Source organism: Panthera uncia (genome assembly GCF_023721935.1).
Source record: "Panthera uncia isolate 11264 chromosome B3 unlocalized genomic scaffold, Puncia_PCG_1.0 HiC_scaffold_1, whole genome shotgun sequence".
NCBI classification, from domain to species: Eukaryota; Metazoa; Chordata; class Mammalia; order Carnivora; family Felidae; genus Panthera; species Panthera uncia.
In genome coordinates this window covers 77,153,999-77,173,021 of record NW_026057582.1, presented here as the reverse complement: position 1 = coordinate 77,173,021, position 19,023 = coordinate 77,153,999, and the positions used below count along the sequence as shown (strand labels likewise).

The 19,023-nt window shown below is 39.9% G+C and overlaps 1 protein-coding gene across 3 annotated transcripts in view; it reads right to left on the bottom strand.

Annotated features, from left to right (window-relative positions):
• Positions 1-19,023, bottom strand: part of FMN1 (formin 1) — a 427,872-nt gene that overhangs the window by 88,351 nt on the left and 320,498 nt on the right. For all 3 annotated transcript variants that reach the window (XM_049611644.1, XM_049611645.1, XM_049611646.1), the window contains one exon: positions 8,064-8,156. In XM_049611644.1, coding sequence (XP_049467601.1) covers positions 8,064-8,156 — 93 coding nt within the window. The remainder of the gene's footprint in view (positions 1-8,063; positions 8,157-19,023) is intronic.

Here is a 19,023-nt window from a genome sequence, read left to right as displayed (position 1 = left end):
CAATCTTTTGCTGCTACAAACAATGTCTGAATAAGTAGCATGGCACATAAATCACTTTGCATGTGTAAACATCTGAGGGTATGCATTGAGAAGTAGAACTGACAAGTCAAAAGACACGTACATATGTAGCTTTAATAGACACTGCTAAATAGACCTCTATATGGAGTGTAACAATTTCCACTTTCACAAGCAATAGAGAACAGGGGTTTACTGCACTGCACTGGAAAAGAGTTTGCTACCAAACGGTTATAACTTTGTCAATCTTAGAAAGAATGGAGTTTCAATAGGATTTCTTTTGTATTTATTTTGAGAACAGCATCTTTTCATATGTTTGAACAGCAGTTTTGGCCACTGTTCACATTATTGGCCTTTGTACTGAATACTGGTCTTGTTTCTCAACCTCTAGGAGCTCTTATATATTGTGTAGACTTATCTTTTGTGTGTGATAGGGGTTGCAAATCTGAGGCTGACACGTATTAATTTTCATTACAATAAGGAAGCATATGTTAATGTTTTATTGAGCTTTAAATGGAGAATGGATGTTGAATTTTGGCCAGTGCCTTTTAAAGAGATGACCATATGAGTTTTCCTGTTAGAGAGATTAACAGTGATGAATTATGTTAACAGACTTCCCAATATCATATCATCTTTACATTGTGGAAATAAACTCCATTTGACCATAAAATGTATTGTTGTATTTAAACATTTAAAACTACAGTGAAATTGGTCTGTAGTTTTCTTTCTTTGGGGGGGGGGGCTGGGTAGGTGGGTACAATGTTTTCCAGAAATTTATATTACTATTATACACACACACAATTAATTTAGTTATTTTTCCTCTTGTTGCAAAATTTTCACTGGAAATAAAGGAAAAGAAAAAGAGAACTAGAGTTATTGGAAAGACAACTTATTGGATGTTTGTCCAGAAAAGAAAAATGAAGTAAGTTAAAGATATAAAGGGGGGGGGGTGGTCAGTAGGGAGGGAAAGAACAAGAGAGGGGAGAGGGAGCAAAGAGAGGGAGGAAGAAGTGGAGCGAGGGAGAGAGAAGCTAACTTGGTGGGGTGGGGGGGAGGGATTGTGCTCTTTGCAGAAATTTCTGGGAAAAAACAAAACCAAACAAAACAAACTGATTCAAACTAACCCTTTCAGGAAAGAGTCTACTTAATAAAACCTTTGATAAAATAGTCACTCCATTTTCTGAAGATTACTGGTGTGTTACTGTGGTGACCCAGAAATCACAACAATCTTAATTCTTGACCATTTGATGTTATTTGGAGCCAGCCTTGCTGGTTTGTTTTGTTTTGTTTTGTTTTGTTTGAATAGTGAGGTGTACAAGAACTTGATTTGGCCCAACAGAGTAGTGTGCTTTCTCCTGGCCATAGTTCTTCCTTCTACAACACAATACTGTAGAGGATGTAAGAATTATTTCTTCTCACAGGTCACACTGTCCAGATCACTGGTTCTTTCTGTTCTCTGTAAGCTTGATGCTTGAATATTCTGGGGGTTGAAGAGATTACCTAAGAACCTGATTTTAGTCTATGGTTTGAGGTTCAGTAATGGACCTTATCAATCTAATCTAAGTATTTATTAAGAATGGATTACATGCATATTTGTGAAGGAGAAAGATGTTTTGATACCCAGGAGGTTTGACCACAGATGTGCATTATAGACCAAAAGTGCATCTCACCAGATTCTGCTATGATTTACCAGTTCTGAAAGAATTTAAACAGGAAACTCACAGAGGGGGAAAAATAGCCTCTAGGCGCTTTACAAGATTCAGGCTGCTCCTTCATTAATTCCACAATAATTATTAACACCTATCATGGGCCATGCTGAGGCTCCATTATGTTAGGATGAGAAAGTAAATAGAACCAGATCATCTATTTAAATGATTCTTTTTGCATTCAATGTGGGCAATCAGAGTTGTTTTGTTTCTTAGTTTTTTGTAAATGTATATATTTACTTATTACTAGATAAGTGTCTTGACATTAAGAATATCTCTAATCTCAGCTGGTCAAAGAACTTTGGAGGATAGTGTGATAAAGTAGGACTGGCACAGCTCATTAAGATTCATTTCGATTTGGTTCCATTCATGGATGCCAGCTGAAACTAATGGAGAATGAGATAGGGCAAGTGTGGGAGACGGCTAGTCTTAGCACCAGGTTAGGTTCCAGCCCTCCCTGCCGAAGCTATAAATACAAATGACCAATTTAACAGCATGCAAAGACCACCTACAAGATCTATACCTAGGATCTAATCAGTTGCTCTGGGCCTTCTTTCAATTACAGGATCCCTGCCATGTTTATGGGGACTTTTAATGTGAGCATCACATTTTTGAAGGCCATATCATTATGACTATGTTTGATCTGAGGGTGGGAAAACATGGGCTCAAATAATGCCTGCACAAGGTTACTCTGAACTGAGCTGTAAATTGGAATCAACAAGAGCCTACTGTGGAAAAGCAAAACCATGTAAGGGAAAAGGCTTGATACTATGGAGATTGCAACTCTGAAAAATGGTGCCATTAAAATTACTTTCTATTCTACACAGGAAATGAAATTAGTTAAGAACAAGTACCACAATTTTGTCAAGTCACACTATTTAAGGGCATTTTGAGAAGCGAAAGATGACACAAGGGCAAACACATCATCTCCACTTGAGTGTGGCAACAGGATATGATTTACAAAAGAAAAATTAAATCATGATGAGTGTTATAAGAACTGAACTGCAGCTCATATAAAAAATCAGTGTAACCATGAATCAACTGAGTCATCACACATGGGTGACTTCTCAGGAATAAAGAACTCAATTGCTTAAGACTTTATGAGTGATAAGACTCCTAATAGAAAATTGGCTTGTCTGCCAAATACTCAGATATTATGAAAGTATGGAAGTATCTTTTCTCAATTGTGGTTATTATATCCTGTACTTAGATACTTTGATACTACAGGAACTTCTCATCTTATACCCTTTCTTTGGGCTTTTTCATTCATTCCTATGACTTGAACTTCCATCCTCTCCCGTCCCATCCAGTGCTCTCTCATGAACCCAAAACTCCACTGGCGTGTGTCTCTTGCATGTGTCAAACGAATGTGTTCAAAATGAACTGCATTGTTTTCCACACCAAATCTGGTTCTCCTTATTGGTATCAAGCCAGTTATCCAAGCAAGAAAAAGGGGAATGATCTGTCTCTCGTTTTTGTACTTCCAGTGGGTCATCTAGTCCTATAACTCCTAAAAGCTTTAGAAATATGTCCCTTCCTTCATTATTTTTCTGTGGTTGCTTTTGCTCTTACTGTCATTTGCCTGGCCTACTGTGGAATAACTTGATAGACTACTTCCCTATCTTTTACTACTCCAACTCTTCTTCATGTTGCTCTTGCTTATAATGTATTTCTTGACAGCACAAAGTAAAAGGATCCCATGCACCAAATCAAAACAAACCCAGTGTGACTGTATCATTCCCATACATACCACTTCCCAAAGGCTCCATGTTGCCTATAAGATAAAGTTCAGATTGTTTAGCAAGTCATATTGGGACCCTCCTCTCCTTTTTGGTCTTGTGTTCTTCCCATATGCCCTGTGATCTCGCCACAGCAAGTCTCTTGCCATTGCCCAAATATATCATGTCTTTCCATCCTCTGCCTGGAATGCCCTTCACAACCTATCTGCTGAGAATTCCTGATCCTCTACTTCCTCATCTGTACCACAGAGTGATAACAGTGCTTATTCCAGAGGGTAGTCATGAGGCCTAAAAAAGAAAGGAGAGCTTCTCTCCCCAGAGTGTTTGGCACACTGCAAAGGTTAACTATCATCCACTGTTGTTACCCTCATTATCACTATCTTTGCCTCCCCACCGCACCCCCCCCCCAAACAAAAACATCTTTGTTGAAACCCTCCCCTAAGTTACCTGAAAGTGTTAGACCTTGCTCCTCTCTGAGTCTGTTTCCCTATTTATAGTACCATATTACGTCAACTTCAAACTTGATGGAATTTTCATATTTTAGCACATGCTTTCAGGGCACATCTTATAATCTATGACACATTGTGGTTTAACTGTCAACAATTTTTCATTCTTAGTAGTACTTGTAATAATGGTGTTTCTTACAATGAATTGCGTATTACATGAGATAGTACACTTAAAGATGTGTAACTGTCATAAAAATTCGGTTACCCAGGATAAATACTGCATGTTTATGGTGGAAGGAAAACCCCACGTTTTCTACCAATCACTGAAACATCTACATAAAAAAGTTACTACTATTTAGAACCCCATGGTAGCCAAGAGATATTCCACGTGTATATTCTGCAACATGGCAGAACCCCGCCTGCTGAACCACAGAGGAACAGCCTCATGAACTGGCAGGCTGCCATATCCTTCAGTTAAGCATCCGCCCCCACCTGAGCCAAACAATGGCCAGGACCAGAGCAAAAGTGGGGAGGGGCTTGCTCCTGAAACTGCATTCCAGGAACCCAGGCTTCAAGTAGAGCAAGAACTTGACAAGGGGAGTGAAGGAATGAAATGAGAAAGACTAAGGGCCTTGTGTCTAGACTAGTGCTGGCCCATGGAAATATACTGTGAACCACAGATATCATTTTCAGTTTTCTAGTAGCCATGCTTAAAAACGAAAAGAAACAGGCAAATTAATGTTAATAATATCTTATTTTTAACCCAATATATTCAAAATATTATTTTACCATGTAATCAATATAAAAATATCAGAAATGAAATATTTTGTGTCTTCTTATAGTAAGTCGTCAAAATCTGCTCTTGTACACTTGGAGCACATCTCAAATTGGATCAGCCACATTGCAATTGCCCAACGGCTTCATGTGGCTGGTGCCTGCCATTTATATTGGAGAGTACAATTCTAGACTGATGTTTGACCAACTCAGCTACGTCATAACAGTAACAGGCTATTTCAACAGGGGCTCTTTTCACCACACAATATTGGGAATGTTTAAGGTTCCTACAATATTACATTTTATTTTTATATTTTAAAATTCTATATAAACGATAGCTTTCCTTTAAATTCTCTTTGTGTTTTGTTTTAGCTGTTTTTGTTTTAAATGTGATTTGAGGTTATTCCTAATGTCCTTCCCATCTTCCTTTCACTATGTGGGTTCAAGGGGCACTGACTCCTTTATTCAGTGGCAGATCTTTTCCCAGTAAGACAGTCCCTGAGAGAGGAACAAGGAGCGAGTGATGTACAGCAGGCTCCTGAATAAACATGTTTTGTTTAGTTTTGTTTTGTTTTGTTTTGTTTTGTTTTAAGTAGGCTCGATGCCCATCGTGGGGCTTGAACTCACAACATTCAGAGTAGGAGTCGTGTTTCACCGACTGAGCCAGCCAGGTGCCCCTGACTGAATAAACATCGTCGAAGACACACGGAATGGTGTGGTGTGAAGGGTGACCTAAGCTGGACAATGGAGGTTCTCAACCTGGGCTACACACTGGCATCATCTGGGGAGTAAATCAATAATGCTAATGCCTGGGCCCACCCCCAGAGATGCTGATGGTAGGTCTGGAGTTTGGCCTGGGTATCGGAATGTCTACAAATCTCTCCCAGGTGATTCTAGTGTGCAGCCAGGGTTGCTCTAGAGTTTTTCTAGAACATCTTACTGTTGCCACACTCTTGCCTCACTGACATAAGGTTCAGTCTGCCTCAACTCAATTTCCTCTTTCAGAACAGACCAGAAGAAACTTAACAGAGAAGAATCTAACATACACCTCCAGACGGTGATTTGCAAATTCCCTTTCTAAGGCACTAAAGATTTTCAAGGCTCTAAATCTACTTGTATTCTCTATTTTTCCAACAACAAAAAATAGAATTCACGATATAAGTTTTAAGATGCTAGCTAGTTCCAAGAGAAAGGAGTATAAAGCCATTGTAACATATAGGCTGATAATACCTAAATATACACACTGCAGAATTTTCCAGATTTAGAGTAACAATTAAAAATAAAAACAGAATCTAACAACATATGAGCCTCATTTCAAGTTAATTCTACATATTTCAAGAGCACAAGTTATTAATTGGGGGTCAGCAAAAAGGAAACCCTTCATGCTTTTTCTTCAGGACATTTAGGTTATATTTATATGGTATAATACTAAAGCAATGTATCTACTGTGATAACTCACATATAAAATACACCTAATTTTAGTCACATAACACATAAGGGGTGGTATCACTCTTGCTCTTAAAATGGTACTTTGTCTGATAATATCACTTCCATCATATAAGAGGTTCAGCAGTGGCCAAGAGACAACTCCTGACTTCTGCTTCCACACAAACAAGCCCTCACCAAGGAGGAGGGAACAATGATCTCTGCACCAAAGGAACAGCTGGAACGGAGTTTCTCTGACTCATGGACTGAGAATTTTCCTGCCAATTCCCAAGGTGGTTTGGCCATACTTTCTGGATTCACCCTGCTTAAATGGTCTTTTGTTGACAGTGTGGTATCACGGGGCCTTATTAACAACTAGAAAGAGCATGTTGATACATCCCCAGAGCTTCCTGCATGTATTTCCTCTGACTTTCTAGCAAAGACAAAAGCTCCCTCTAACTACCCCATGCTTTTTTACTGATATAATTGACACATAACATATTAGTTTCAGAGGTACAACACAATCATTTATGTATATACTGCAAAAGGATCATCACAATACGTCTAGTTAATATCCATCACCATACATAGTTACAACACTTTTCTTCTTCTGATGAGAACTTTTAAGATCTACTCTCTTAGCAACTTTAAAATATACAATACAGTATTATTAACTATAGTCCCCGTACTGTACAATACATTCCCATGACTTAACTTGCTTCATAACTGCAAGTTTGTGACCCACACTTATATTATGATTCACATCATAAGCTGGATTTGAAAAAAATTGAATAGGAAATATCCACAAGGCATTAAACTTCTACATTCACTAATAGAGATCAACCAAAGTTCTCTACCCCTGCCAAAATCACGGAGGAAGGAACATAACTTAGTAAGATTTCTAAATAAGTGCATAAATGCACTAAATAAGTAGTCTCATGCCTATGACTTCGATCTACTAATCCCAAAAGGCTGATGAGGGCCAAGTGACTTCATGTGTGACATTCATTTGGCCCCAATTTTCCATTCTGAAAAGGAATAAAAATACAACAAAAGGGGCACATGGGTGGCTCAGTCAGTAAAGTGTCTGACTTTTCATTTTGGCTCAGGTCATTATCTCACAGTCTGGGGATCAAGCCCCGCGTCGGGCTCTGCAGTGACAATGTGGAGCCTGCTTGGGATTCTCTCTCTCTCTTTCTCTCTCTGCCCTCCCCCCAACCACACTCACTTGCACATGTGTGTTCTCTCTTCCTCTCTCTCTCTCAAAAAAAGACATTAAAAAAATACAACACAAGTTTTTAAGATGCTACACTGATAAACCTAGGGAGATAATCACCAGCTGCTTGTTCAGGCTGCCTGCAAATCTGAAAGGCATGACTGCATAAGCCTTGACTGTATGTCATTCAGCAGGTAACATGTACTGAGGATTCCCTTGGGCTCCATGAAGAGACAAAGAAAACGTCTTCCCTCAAGAAGTTTACAAGAACAGGAGTAACATTAAAGGATTTAACATATTAAAAAGGGTTTGAAAGGTGATATAAAAGTAGCAGAACAGGGGCACCTGGGTGGCTCAGTTGGTTAAGTGGCCGACTTCGGCTCAGGTCATGATCTCGCAGTTAGTGAGTTCGAGCCCTGCATCAGGCTCTGTGCTGGCAGCTCAGAGCCTGGAGCCTGCTCCGCTTCTGTGTCTCCCTCTCTCTCTGCACCTCCCCTGCTTGCTTTCTCTCTCTCTCTCTGTCTCTCTGTCTCTCTCAAATAATAAACACTGGGAAAAAAAGTAGCAGAACAATTCTATCTACACTGAGTAGATAGAGGGAGGAAGGAAGATGGACTGGCTCCAGTCACTGGAGCTGCTAGTGGTCAGCAGGGATGCGACGGGCCGTGGGCCTCAGAGAAAGGTCCAGGGAATGGGGGATGTTTCAGAGATTCATGGATGTGTAGCGGATGCAGTTCCCTACCTTTCTGGAAGAACTCTTCTAGTTTGTCCTTGAAAGGCTGGAGATACTCCTTCGGTGACTCCCTGCACACCACCATCATCTGTTTCTCACTTGCTGTGAAGAAAAGTTGGGAATTAGATTTCTTGAAGAACATGTACTTGCTGAGCTTATGCTCTGTGCTATGCTCTTTGGTTTTAAGTGTGCAAAACCCTTATCAGTCACTGTTTAAGAAATTCCAGGGCAAAAAAAAAAAAAAAAAAAGAAAACAAAACCAGAAGCAACACAAACAAATAAAAATAGTCATCTTACTCCACACCTTTCTTCAGCAACAAAGAAATGCACCACCTTCAACTGTCCTTTTAGAGATGCAGAAAAACCTGACTCGGGACAGGTAAAGTATTGTGCTTTTAGTCTCTCAAAAAAAAAAAAAAAAAAAAAAAAAAAAAAAAAAAAAAAAAAAAAAAGACAGGCAAGAACTACTGAATTCCCAGGGAATTAAAGGCCCTTATCCTCTTCAGATTTGTGCTCCAAAAGTAGAGCTTGAAATTGGTTTTGCAGAAATTCCCAAGCAACCAAGTTGCCTGGAACCCCTCCAACATCCCAGCATGAGAAGCAAGCCCAGGTCAGGGAGGACTGTCCCTCTTTTTTCATGCTTCTCATTCACCCACCCTTCCCATTAATATTCCACTAATGCATGTGAAATTGTTTTACATGTGACATACTTCAGATAGAAATTATAAACGGATTTATAATTTATAATCTACAATCTTTCATTTATAATAGATAGCTTTTTGGATAATCACATCCCCTCAAATTAGACAGTTCTGATTTGGTCATATGGAAAGCCCACTAACCCACAGTTCACCATCACAGTGGTAATGACTACTATTTGCTGAGATGGGGAATAGTGGAAAGTTATGATATTTCTATTGTTCTGTTCTAAGGGAGAGAAGATCAAGGGTTAACTCGGAGGCTTGTTAAGTTTTCTTTGGTCCGTGTGAATTATAAGGCAAACTCGTCCACTGAAAACAAAGAGGAAAAGATGTAAGACAAGATAAAACCATGGATGGGTGCTCGTTGCTAATTAAATGCAAACTCTGGGCCTTCTCCATCATGGTACCATCTGTACCCTTCAGGTCTATTTCCACATACATTTGACCAACCAAACCAAAATTCTGCAGTGCTTCCAAATCCTATCAGCCAACATTCTCAGTTCCACCTCTACATTCATGTGGTTCTCCATCCGTTCTTCTGGAGTGTCATACATACTTATAACTGCAATAGACAAAGTCCCACTCATCCTAAAACGTCTCTCTGACATGCTGCCATGTCATAAAGCCCTTTCCAATCCAAAATTCTGGCATCCTTCAAGTATCTCTAATACCTTCTGTATTTATGTTTTACCATTCATTATATTTATTTGTGTACTTATATTAATACTTATGAAGTCATCATGGAGGTGTCATTTACTTGTCCCAAAACTTCTCCAGAGAGTTCCATGCAGATGTGGCCAAAGTGTATGATTTCCTCATCTTAACTACATTCTATTCTTTTTTGGAGAGAGATGGAGAGAGAGTGCATGTGCGCGCAAGTGCACGCAAGCAGGGAACGGGCAGAGGGAGGGGGAGAGAGAGAATCCCAAGCAAGGTCCATGCTGTCAGTGCAGAGCCCGACATGGGGTTCGATCTCACAAACAGTGAAGTCATGAACTGAGCAGAGATCAAGAGTTGGATGCTCAACCGACTGAGCCACCCCAGGTGCCCCTTAACTACATTCTCATGTGAAGGAAGATTAAAAAAAAACATCGGCAATGCTGACCCAGACTCAGAGTGGGCTTTCCAGGAGTACAGCATGACCTCCTCATCTTTTCCTTCTTTCCTTTCTTTCTGGCACCGAGGGTCCCAGTCTCCACTCTGCACTTATGCTTATGGCATAAGACATAAGCAAGGTAACCTGTCTTATGGTACCTCCAGATTAGTTCTGAGGGTAGACCTACAAGCAGGAGATTGGTCAGAAACACTTTGGAAGGTGTCTGCTTTCAAGAATCGACATTTTTCAATGAACTTTCATGGCCACATAAACTTTCCTGATGATACCCAGCTATGATTTTGAGAGCACGGGTAGCCATATTTAAAAGAAAGGTGGAATTTCTTACAATATAAATTGGGAGAATTTAAATTCTTTAGCCCTTTATTATGTCCAAATTCCAACAATTCCATTTGTAGAGAACTATTTTTCATAAACACAGATAATGTATGGTAAGGTATGTCTGTACTTCAGTAATAGGACATAATTAAAGCCATGACAATAATTTCTTCAAGGTTACTGCTCCCTAGCCAGAGTAAAGCCAAAGGCACAGCTTGTTTTTTCAGTAACAAAAGCAAAATCGCTACTTCTGCCTGAATTAAAAAGATTGATCATTGTGGCTCTTCCTTTGTCCTGGCTGTGGTGATAGAGCTCACGGGGTCTAGGGAACACCTCAGATTTTGAGGCCATATAGTGGTATAGTGAAGGGCTTGTGCTTGGATCAAGTCCTTCGTGGGCTCGGCAGGGGGCTGTGCCTTGTTTCTCTCATCTGCACAGCAGGGACCCCCTCCCAGACATGATATGAGAATTAAGTGAGATGATGCATATAAGATGGTTTGCAGAATGCCTGGCACTGGCAAGTGACCTCACAAACACTATTTGTTATTTTTATGATTTAGTAACATTGGTCGGGAAACATGCCCCATCCAGAATGGTAAGAGTCATGGCCGAGAATCAGTGACTACAAATGCTACGCACCAGATTTACAGAAACATGTTCTCTGTTAGGAACACAAGGATGATAATTTTTGTTCCTTTGCTGAAGTTCTACCACCCACTGTTAGAATTCCCTGAAGAAGCTCCTGAGAAAGATGAAGCAAGTATGAAGCAAGAGCCCTAGGCCTCTGGGCCTCAAGGTTCTGAACTCAGAAACTGAAGCCAGTGCGCGCAAGAGCAGCTCCCTGGCTGGGCTTGGAGGTCCTCCCTGCATCCCAGCTGACCCAGCTTCCCACGTGACCTGTTAGAATCAAACTTCTTTCCGTGATCAGAGCAGAAGGGTGCTCTCTGACCAGCTCACTGACCGTCCCCACACAGTTGCACGTTCCAGTGACCAGGCAGCTCGCCCACTCCCACTTAGTAACTTGGCTTATCTGAGATGCTTTCCAGCAGACAAATAGGAGACCTGAAGATTAATTAATGATGACACCGGAGACCGGCAGTGCACAAAGGGGAGAGGTCACTGACAAATCCACAAATGTCGCTTATTGTCCAACCAGAGGGCACGTATACAATATCGCCAGACCACCAAGGTTGCCTCAGACACAGGCCGAGCCAGCGTTTCCAATGTTTAAAGCCTAAGTCACCCTACATTCTCTTTATTGTTATCTATTAAATTTGGGGCAGAATTAAAAATATATTGATTCATGAAGTTAGATAGTAAGTGATGGTCATGAGAGAGAGATTAAATATTGAAAAGCAAAACATAAGGGAATAATGGACACTAAATGGACAGAGTTATTTTAACTCATTTAAAAGATGAGTGCTTGTGAAGCATTTCAGTGAAGGATATGGCCTTGAATGTTTTAAGATTTCAGATATTAGACTGTTAAGGTCAAAGGTGGTTGTCTTGTTTTTTGTTGTTTTGTTTTGTTTTTGCCCCATGAGAACAAGGAATAAAGTTTGTTGAGCCATTTTATTTATTTATTTATTTATTAAAAAAATTTTTTTTAATGTTTCTTTTTATTTTTGAGAGAGAGAATGAATGGGGGAGAGGCAGAGAGAGAGGATTTGAAATAGACTCTGTGCTGAGAGCAGAAAGCGCAATGTGGGGCTTGAACTCATGAACCATGAGGTCATAACCTGAGCTGAAGACGGAGGCTTAACCAATTGAGCCACCCAGACACCAGTGGGTCTGTTGGACCATTTTAAAAAGCATGGGTAGGCTGCAAGACTATAGAGGCAAGGCCTACATATAATTAATTCATCAAAACCTAAGACATGTCTAATTGCTCAAACGTCTATGGGCATTTTTTAGGTAAACATGGAACATGTTTATTTGTCTGAGTTGAAGGATCTGTGGGCTTAGAGGAGTCACAATACATTTTTAGAGGAAAGGAGAGATTTATCCAGACTCTGCTTTTTCAGTCTGGAAGGCTCTATTCTCTGCTTACCTAATTCCTACTCCACCCCCTCCATGGCTCTGTGCCAGTTTTACTTCCCCCTCAGTTTTACAAATTCCCCATCCTTTCCAAAAGTCCCAAGCTCCAAGGACCATTATAGCGGATTGTTGTGGCAACATTCAGAACTGTGACCAGAGCAAGTCTTTTATCAATAGGGTTTACATGAGAGATATAAATCAGAGTCAGATACAAAGGGCATAGAATGCTGGGTTAAGGAGTTTATCCCAAAGGAATTCATTCAACAAATACACCAGTTCACCAAATATCCCCTTGTGTGTCAACTAAACGCTCAACTTATATTTGGTACTGAGGATGTATTAGTGAAAAACCCAGACTAAAATCTATGCCTTCAGACATTGTAGTGAATGGGTCACCAACAACAATGGATAGGGCACATAGTAATTATTGTTTCTAGGAATTAGAACTGCTTGTAAACAGTGTGAATTATTTCCTCCCGTATTAACATAACTGTACTCTGGTATCTCTTTTTAGCAATACCAGCACAGTATAGTGTCCTTCCTAGTGTTTTCCACATGAAATACACATACACGCACACACACAGAACTTTCAGTTTTCTACCCCCAAACACACTTTTATCAAAAGAAAGTAAAAAAAAACAAAAAAAGAAAAAAAAATTCAGAAATCAAAATCACAATATTAGCACAATAAACCTACACACTTCTTTTTCATGGTATTGGCCTTGAACTGAAATGGCTAGGGAATTACATTAAATCCAATGCATTAAAATGGTAAAATAAAAACAGCTTTTGGGGATTTCTATGGAAGGGGAAAATTATACATAAAATTAGTAAAAAATTAAGAATTTTTCAACTTTGATTATTAAAGGTAGGCACAATAGAGAGTATACTATTTTTAAAAACTTCTTACAAAAAAAGACTACATGAAGGAAGGCTTCAGGATGACTTAAGTCAAACACAAATGATAAAAGCTTAAAATAAAAAGTGCTTATTGCAAGTTCCTGAGCTCTGATGCTAAATACGGGGGGCATCTTAAGGCTTAGCATGGTGAGTGATAAGTAGCATTAGAGGAAATCCTGGGTAGGGGGAATAGAAAATCTGTTCTAGAAGAGACCTACACAGATTATATTCTGTAGGGGATTGCCAGACATATTCTGCTAAACAGCCCCTAAAGTCAAATTTCTGGGCTTGAATCAAACCAATGTACATTAATGACTCTGGTGTGGACAACCTATATGTAATCAAAGGTGTTTTCATTCATTACCCTTGATTTGGAAATTCAACTGATGTATTTATTACGTCCAAATCATGCCTCTTAGTGACTGTATTCATCCAAAGGAAAAAATAATCTGTATCCTGAGTACTCAAAAAACTTGACTGGGCAACTGGGTATTAGGAGTGAAACTACAGGCCTCATATACGTGGTACCTGGGTTATCTCATTAACACAGAAATAATGTGGACACACAGATGGATTCACATATGCCAGTGCTTTTTCGTGTCTGTACATGCACAGTGTTTATGGCTCAAAAGCCATTGAGAGAGCATTATGCTGAGTGAAGGAAGCAAATCACAAAGAACTACAAATTGTATAATTCCATTTGTATGAAGTGTCGTGAATAAGCAAATCTAGAGGGACCAAAAGTAGATGATGGTTGCCTATGGCTAGGGGGGAGACTGAGGAGGTGATAGCTAAAGGGTATGAGGTTTTTTTGGGGTAATGAAATTTTCTAAAATTGTTTGTGGTGATGGTCTGCTGTGAATACACCAATAATCATAATATAGTACATTTTAAGTGGATGAATTATAGAAAATGTGATTATATCTCAAGCCATTTTTTAAAAAAGCGATTAGAAACTCTGAGTCTTAAATTAAAACCATAATACACAGATAAGTGAAGAATGTTCTTTTTGTGCTTATTTTTGCAAGGTAGAATGATTCTTCAAATCTTAGATGTGACTGTGTCTTCATTTCAACAGTTACCATGGATCTGAAGTTTGAAATACACATGTACTTGAGAAATCAAACACATTAGTTTTAGAAAGGTACCAATAAATGTTATAAAAATAAAAGACCCATTAAATAAATAATTGGACTTAAGAGAAGTACTGGCAAGACACTTAAAGAATTTGCTAACTTTTAGGGGCACCTGAGTGGCTCAGTCAGTTAAGCATCTGCCTCTTGATCTTGGCTCAAGTCATGATCTCACAGTTCGTGGGATTGAGCCCTGCATCGGGCTCTGTGCTGACAGCATGGAGCCTGCTTGGGATTCTGTCTCTTTCTCTCTCTCCCTCTTTCCCCCTGACTTTCCTGCTCATGCTCTCTTTCTTTCTCTCTCCAAATAAATAAATAAACATTAAAAAAAAAAAAGAATTTTATAACTTAAAAAAAATTCAACCCAAGCTTTGGTATTTTCTTGTGGCATAATAATGCTTATGTATATGAGTGTATCTACTATATATATATGTATACACACACACACACACACACACACACACACACACACAGAGCAACAATCAATACTTTAGAAAATCCTCTTCCCTGAACTACTCTTACTCTAAAGATACATTTATTTCTTAGTTTTCCATACCACTGATTGGCAGGGGAAGTTATTTAATACCTCTATTAGTTTCTTGATACATAAAATTTCATGAGGACTAAACAAAATGTACCTGAAAAATCCTTTGTATATCGAACAGTACATTCTATCTGCAATATTCTTTATCCATTTGAAATATTTAAACACTACTAAGCCTAGATAGATAACATATTGTACATGACTGTACTCTTTTCATTTCCAAGAACCAGGAAACAGTAACAATCATCCCACAAACTCTTTGAATTAAGTTAACATTTCTAATATTTACGTGTTTAGTAAACAAATCATTATGTTATAAATATTTGAATCCCTTTCACATCCAAACCATCTTCTAAAAATTGCTCAGGCTCTTTTTTTTTTTTTTTATTTCTTACTCACCATGTACTTTCAGACCCATTGATATCCACCTCACTCCTCTGAGGACACTGAGAAAACACTCTGAAGTCACCAAGGAATCCATCCTACTGTCTGCTCCCTTTTTCTTCTTTTTAACCTTGTCTTGGCTCACTGCCCAGCAGGATTCCATGTTCAACACTTGCCTTTCCTGAAATACTTTGTCCCCTAGCTCTGTGCCCCACTCCTGGCTTTCCTCCTAACTCTGACCATCCTGTCTCCTTTGCAGCCTCACCCTTCTATAATCAACCATTAAGTGTTAACATTCTTTACTATTTGCTTTCTTCTCGTGCTTGCTCTCTACCTCAAGAAAATCTCACGCAGGTAAATGTTGCAGTAACCATCATGAAGACTACGACTCCCAAACCGACATGTCTAGACCACAGTTTCACCTCCAAAAGAGCTGCCTCAGTACCTTCTTGCCTGGTCCTCCCACATCTAACCTTCCCCATCTGATTTGTTCTTCACACTAGAGTCAGTGATCTTTATAAAATACACATCTGACTATACCAATCCCCTGCTTAAACCTGCCGGTGGCTTCCATTACTCCTCCAGATTGGCCCTTCCAAGGCCCTGCATGGGTGGCTCCTGCTTGCCTTCCCAGCCTCACTCTCCTGGCCACACTCTGCGCTCTAGACACATGGCCATCTCCCAGTTCCTCAAACACCATCAGGTCCCTCCCAGCATCAGTGTGTTCCTTCTCCAGTGACATTCTCCTGTGCTCCTAGTAACCAGGCCTTGTTAGTTTATAACAACTAGTGGCTAGTTGTTTCAATCTCAGCTCAAAGGTCACTTCATCAGTATTTCTTTTGGACCCTCCATTCTATACTAATGAGGTTTCCTCTGTTATAGTCTCATAGCACTGATACTTCTCCTTTGTAATTATAGCTTTCATGATTGGCTGTCTCTCCCATTAGGCAGAAAGAGTATATTTTGCATATTGTTGTATTCCCAGCACCTATTATATCGTCTAGCCCATAGAAGATACTCAATGAGTATTTACTAAATAAATGAATAAACCACCAAATAGCAGGGGTGGTGGTGGGGAGTCCTATACACAAGCAGTACAGATCTTAATGCCTTGATAGCATTTGGCTCTAGTATCACATGTACATATATAGATGTTTATATACACACAGATATGTGAAAAATATATCTCTTGATATGTATATGTATAATCCATGTAGATGGATACAGGGACTGGAGAAAACGGACGGGATATCAACCATGTTCATTCACATTCATGAATTCAGATAGGAGATAACAGATTCGTTATTTATTTATTTATTTATTTATTTATTTTTGAGATACACATTTTTCTTTTTTTAGTCTCAAAAGCTAGATTCGGAATTCTTAGAAAGGAAATAGTCATTATCGGAAACAAAAATCTTTGATTAATTCTTAGGGTCAAGCATCCCACCATCTCTAGAGGAGAGCTTGGGTGGGTGTTAGGGTGTTACCTAATATTCTGGCTTTAGGGAAAAGTGACATTGTCTTTCATAACAGGAAGAAGAGCTTGGGTCCCTTTCAGAAGGAGAGATGAATACAGAGGAACAAAGACAGAAAGAGAGGAACCGTTGAGTTGGAGAAGGCTGGTCGCTGGGGCATCCCCTTAGCTTCAGTAAAGCCTCCTGAAGTCACAGTGCTTGCTGTGAGCATGGGCTGTGAATACTCAAGGTGCTGAATCTTACACCAAGTCTGGACCTGGCACAGAACAAAGATACCTTACAAGGAGGTAGAGGTGCCCCCTCCAACAAGGAAATAGAAGATTGGAGGTACCAATCCTCTTTCCATCAAACCTTATGGACAGCTCTGTTTTTCTACAGAGATTTTGGAGTAAATTGTTCTTAGATCACAGGAGACAGGGTGGTTTCTACGCCTACTATGCACACACATGGGTTACACAAATATTCATACATTCAAAATATTGAGTATCTGCACTATAGCACTGTGTTAAATGTTGGGGGGTGGTAGTATTTAACCAGAGGTATTGGCCATCTTTCCTCTAAAAATGTTTGTAAGAATCTAGAAACAGAGATAAATCAACAAATTGTAATGTAGTGCAGTATCACGGGACACTGGGTAGGGGCTTCCAACTCAGACTGGGGTCGGGAGGTGGTGGCCAGGGAAACTTCTCTAAAACAGATAACTTATGAGTTCAATTGAAAAAAGTTCAGGAGGAGTTAGCCAGCCAGCCAAGGAGAATGAAGGAAGAGGGAAGTAGTTTCAGAAAGAGGAAATATGATGAGTGAAAGTAAAGCATGATGGGAATGCATTTGTCTTGGGGGATAAATTAAGTGGTAATAGTATGGCTGAACCTCAGGGACAAAGAGCTGTTCTCTTTCCCAGATATTTAGTGTCCTGTGTTTTCAATCACTTAGATTTTGATTCAAAGGCACTGCATTCAGGAAACTGGATTCAAAGGAGCTAGGACCACCATGAGTGGGGAAAGGAAGTCACAAAGTGCCACAGAGGTAGGAGGCTTGTCATTTTAAATAAAGTAGCCAGGAAAAGTCTCACTGTGAAGATATTTGGCTGCAGACTTAACTAGAGTAAGGGAGAGAGCTGTAAGTTTGAGGAGGGAAATCAAGAGTGTTATTTAGGACATGTTAAATCTGAGATGTCAATTAGATACTCATGTTCTATATAAAAGTTTGCAGTTCAGGCTTCATGGATGGGATAGAAAAATGTAGCCAAAGAAGGGAAGGGCTGCAAGACAAACCCTGGTTTGTCCTCCACAGGTGGTGGAGGAGAGGCCCGCGAAGGATGGAGAATGAGCAGCTGGATAGAAAAGTAGGGCTGTGGGGGTGCCTGTGTGGCTCAGTTGGTTAGGCATCCGACTTCAGCTCAGGTCATGATCTCACGATTCGTGAGTTCAAGCTCCGCGTTGGGCCCTGTGCTGACAGCTCAGAACCTGGAGCCTGCTTCGGATTCTGTGTCTCCCTCTCTCTCTCTGCCCTTCCCCTGCTCATGCTCTGTCTCTCTCACTCTCAAAAATGAATAAATGTTAAAAAAAAAAATTAAAAAAAAAAGTAGGGGTGCGGAGTCACATGGTCTGAGAGGAACCCAGTATTGCAAGGAAAAAAGAGCAGTCATCTGTGTGCAATACTGTTGAAAGGTCAAATAGAAGACAGAGAAGTGGCCACTGATTCTAGCAACATGGAGGTCTCTGGTCTTCTCAAATGCAGTTTCAGGGACTAGGGGATAAAAAGAGGAAGAGGGGTGAGGTTAGTGGAGACAGATTCTATAGCCACTTGTTTAAGTAGTTAAGCTAGAGAAAGAATAGCAAGATGAAGAAAATCATTCCACCCAAGAAGATACTGTCTAGAGCTACTCTGTTCAAGAGTGGGTGCTCCTTTCCCCAAAGGAATGTTGTGTAAAAATAAACCCACCAGGAAGCTTGAGCCCAGGGGAGTCCCATGATGCTGATTCACTTCACAGAGGGAGGCTGACCAAGATCAAATTCACCTTAATGTCCCATGATCATGAGTATTCTCCATGAAAAAATTTAAGCAAAAGTGACAGGGCCAAGTGAGGACATGCCAACATGCTTTAGGACTTTTGGAAAGACTTGCGAAGCTGGGCCACCAGCTACAGCCTTTGCACGGAATTGTCTAAGGCACTATTCAAAAGTCCCCCCTATCAAACATCACAGCTGAGTCAGAATTTCCACTGTGATGATTATGTGGTTATAGACACAGCCTTGGTCTGCGAGACATTAGCATGAAAAGTATTCATTAATCACCTACCCATGACTAGGCCTAAATATAGACGGATCAGGCATGACTTGATTTATAGGGTGTTAAGC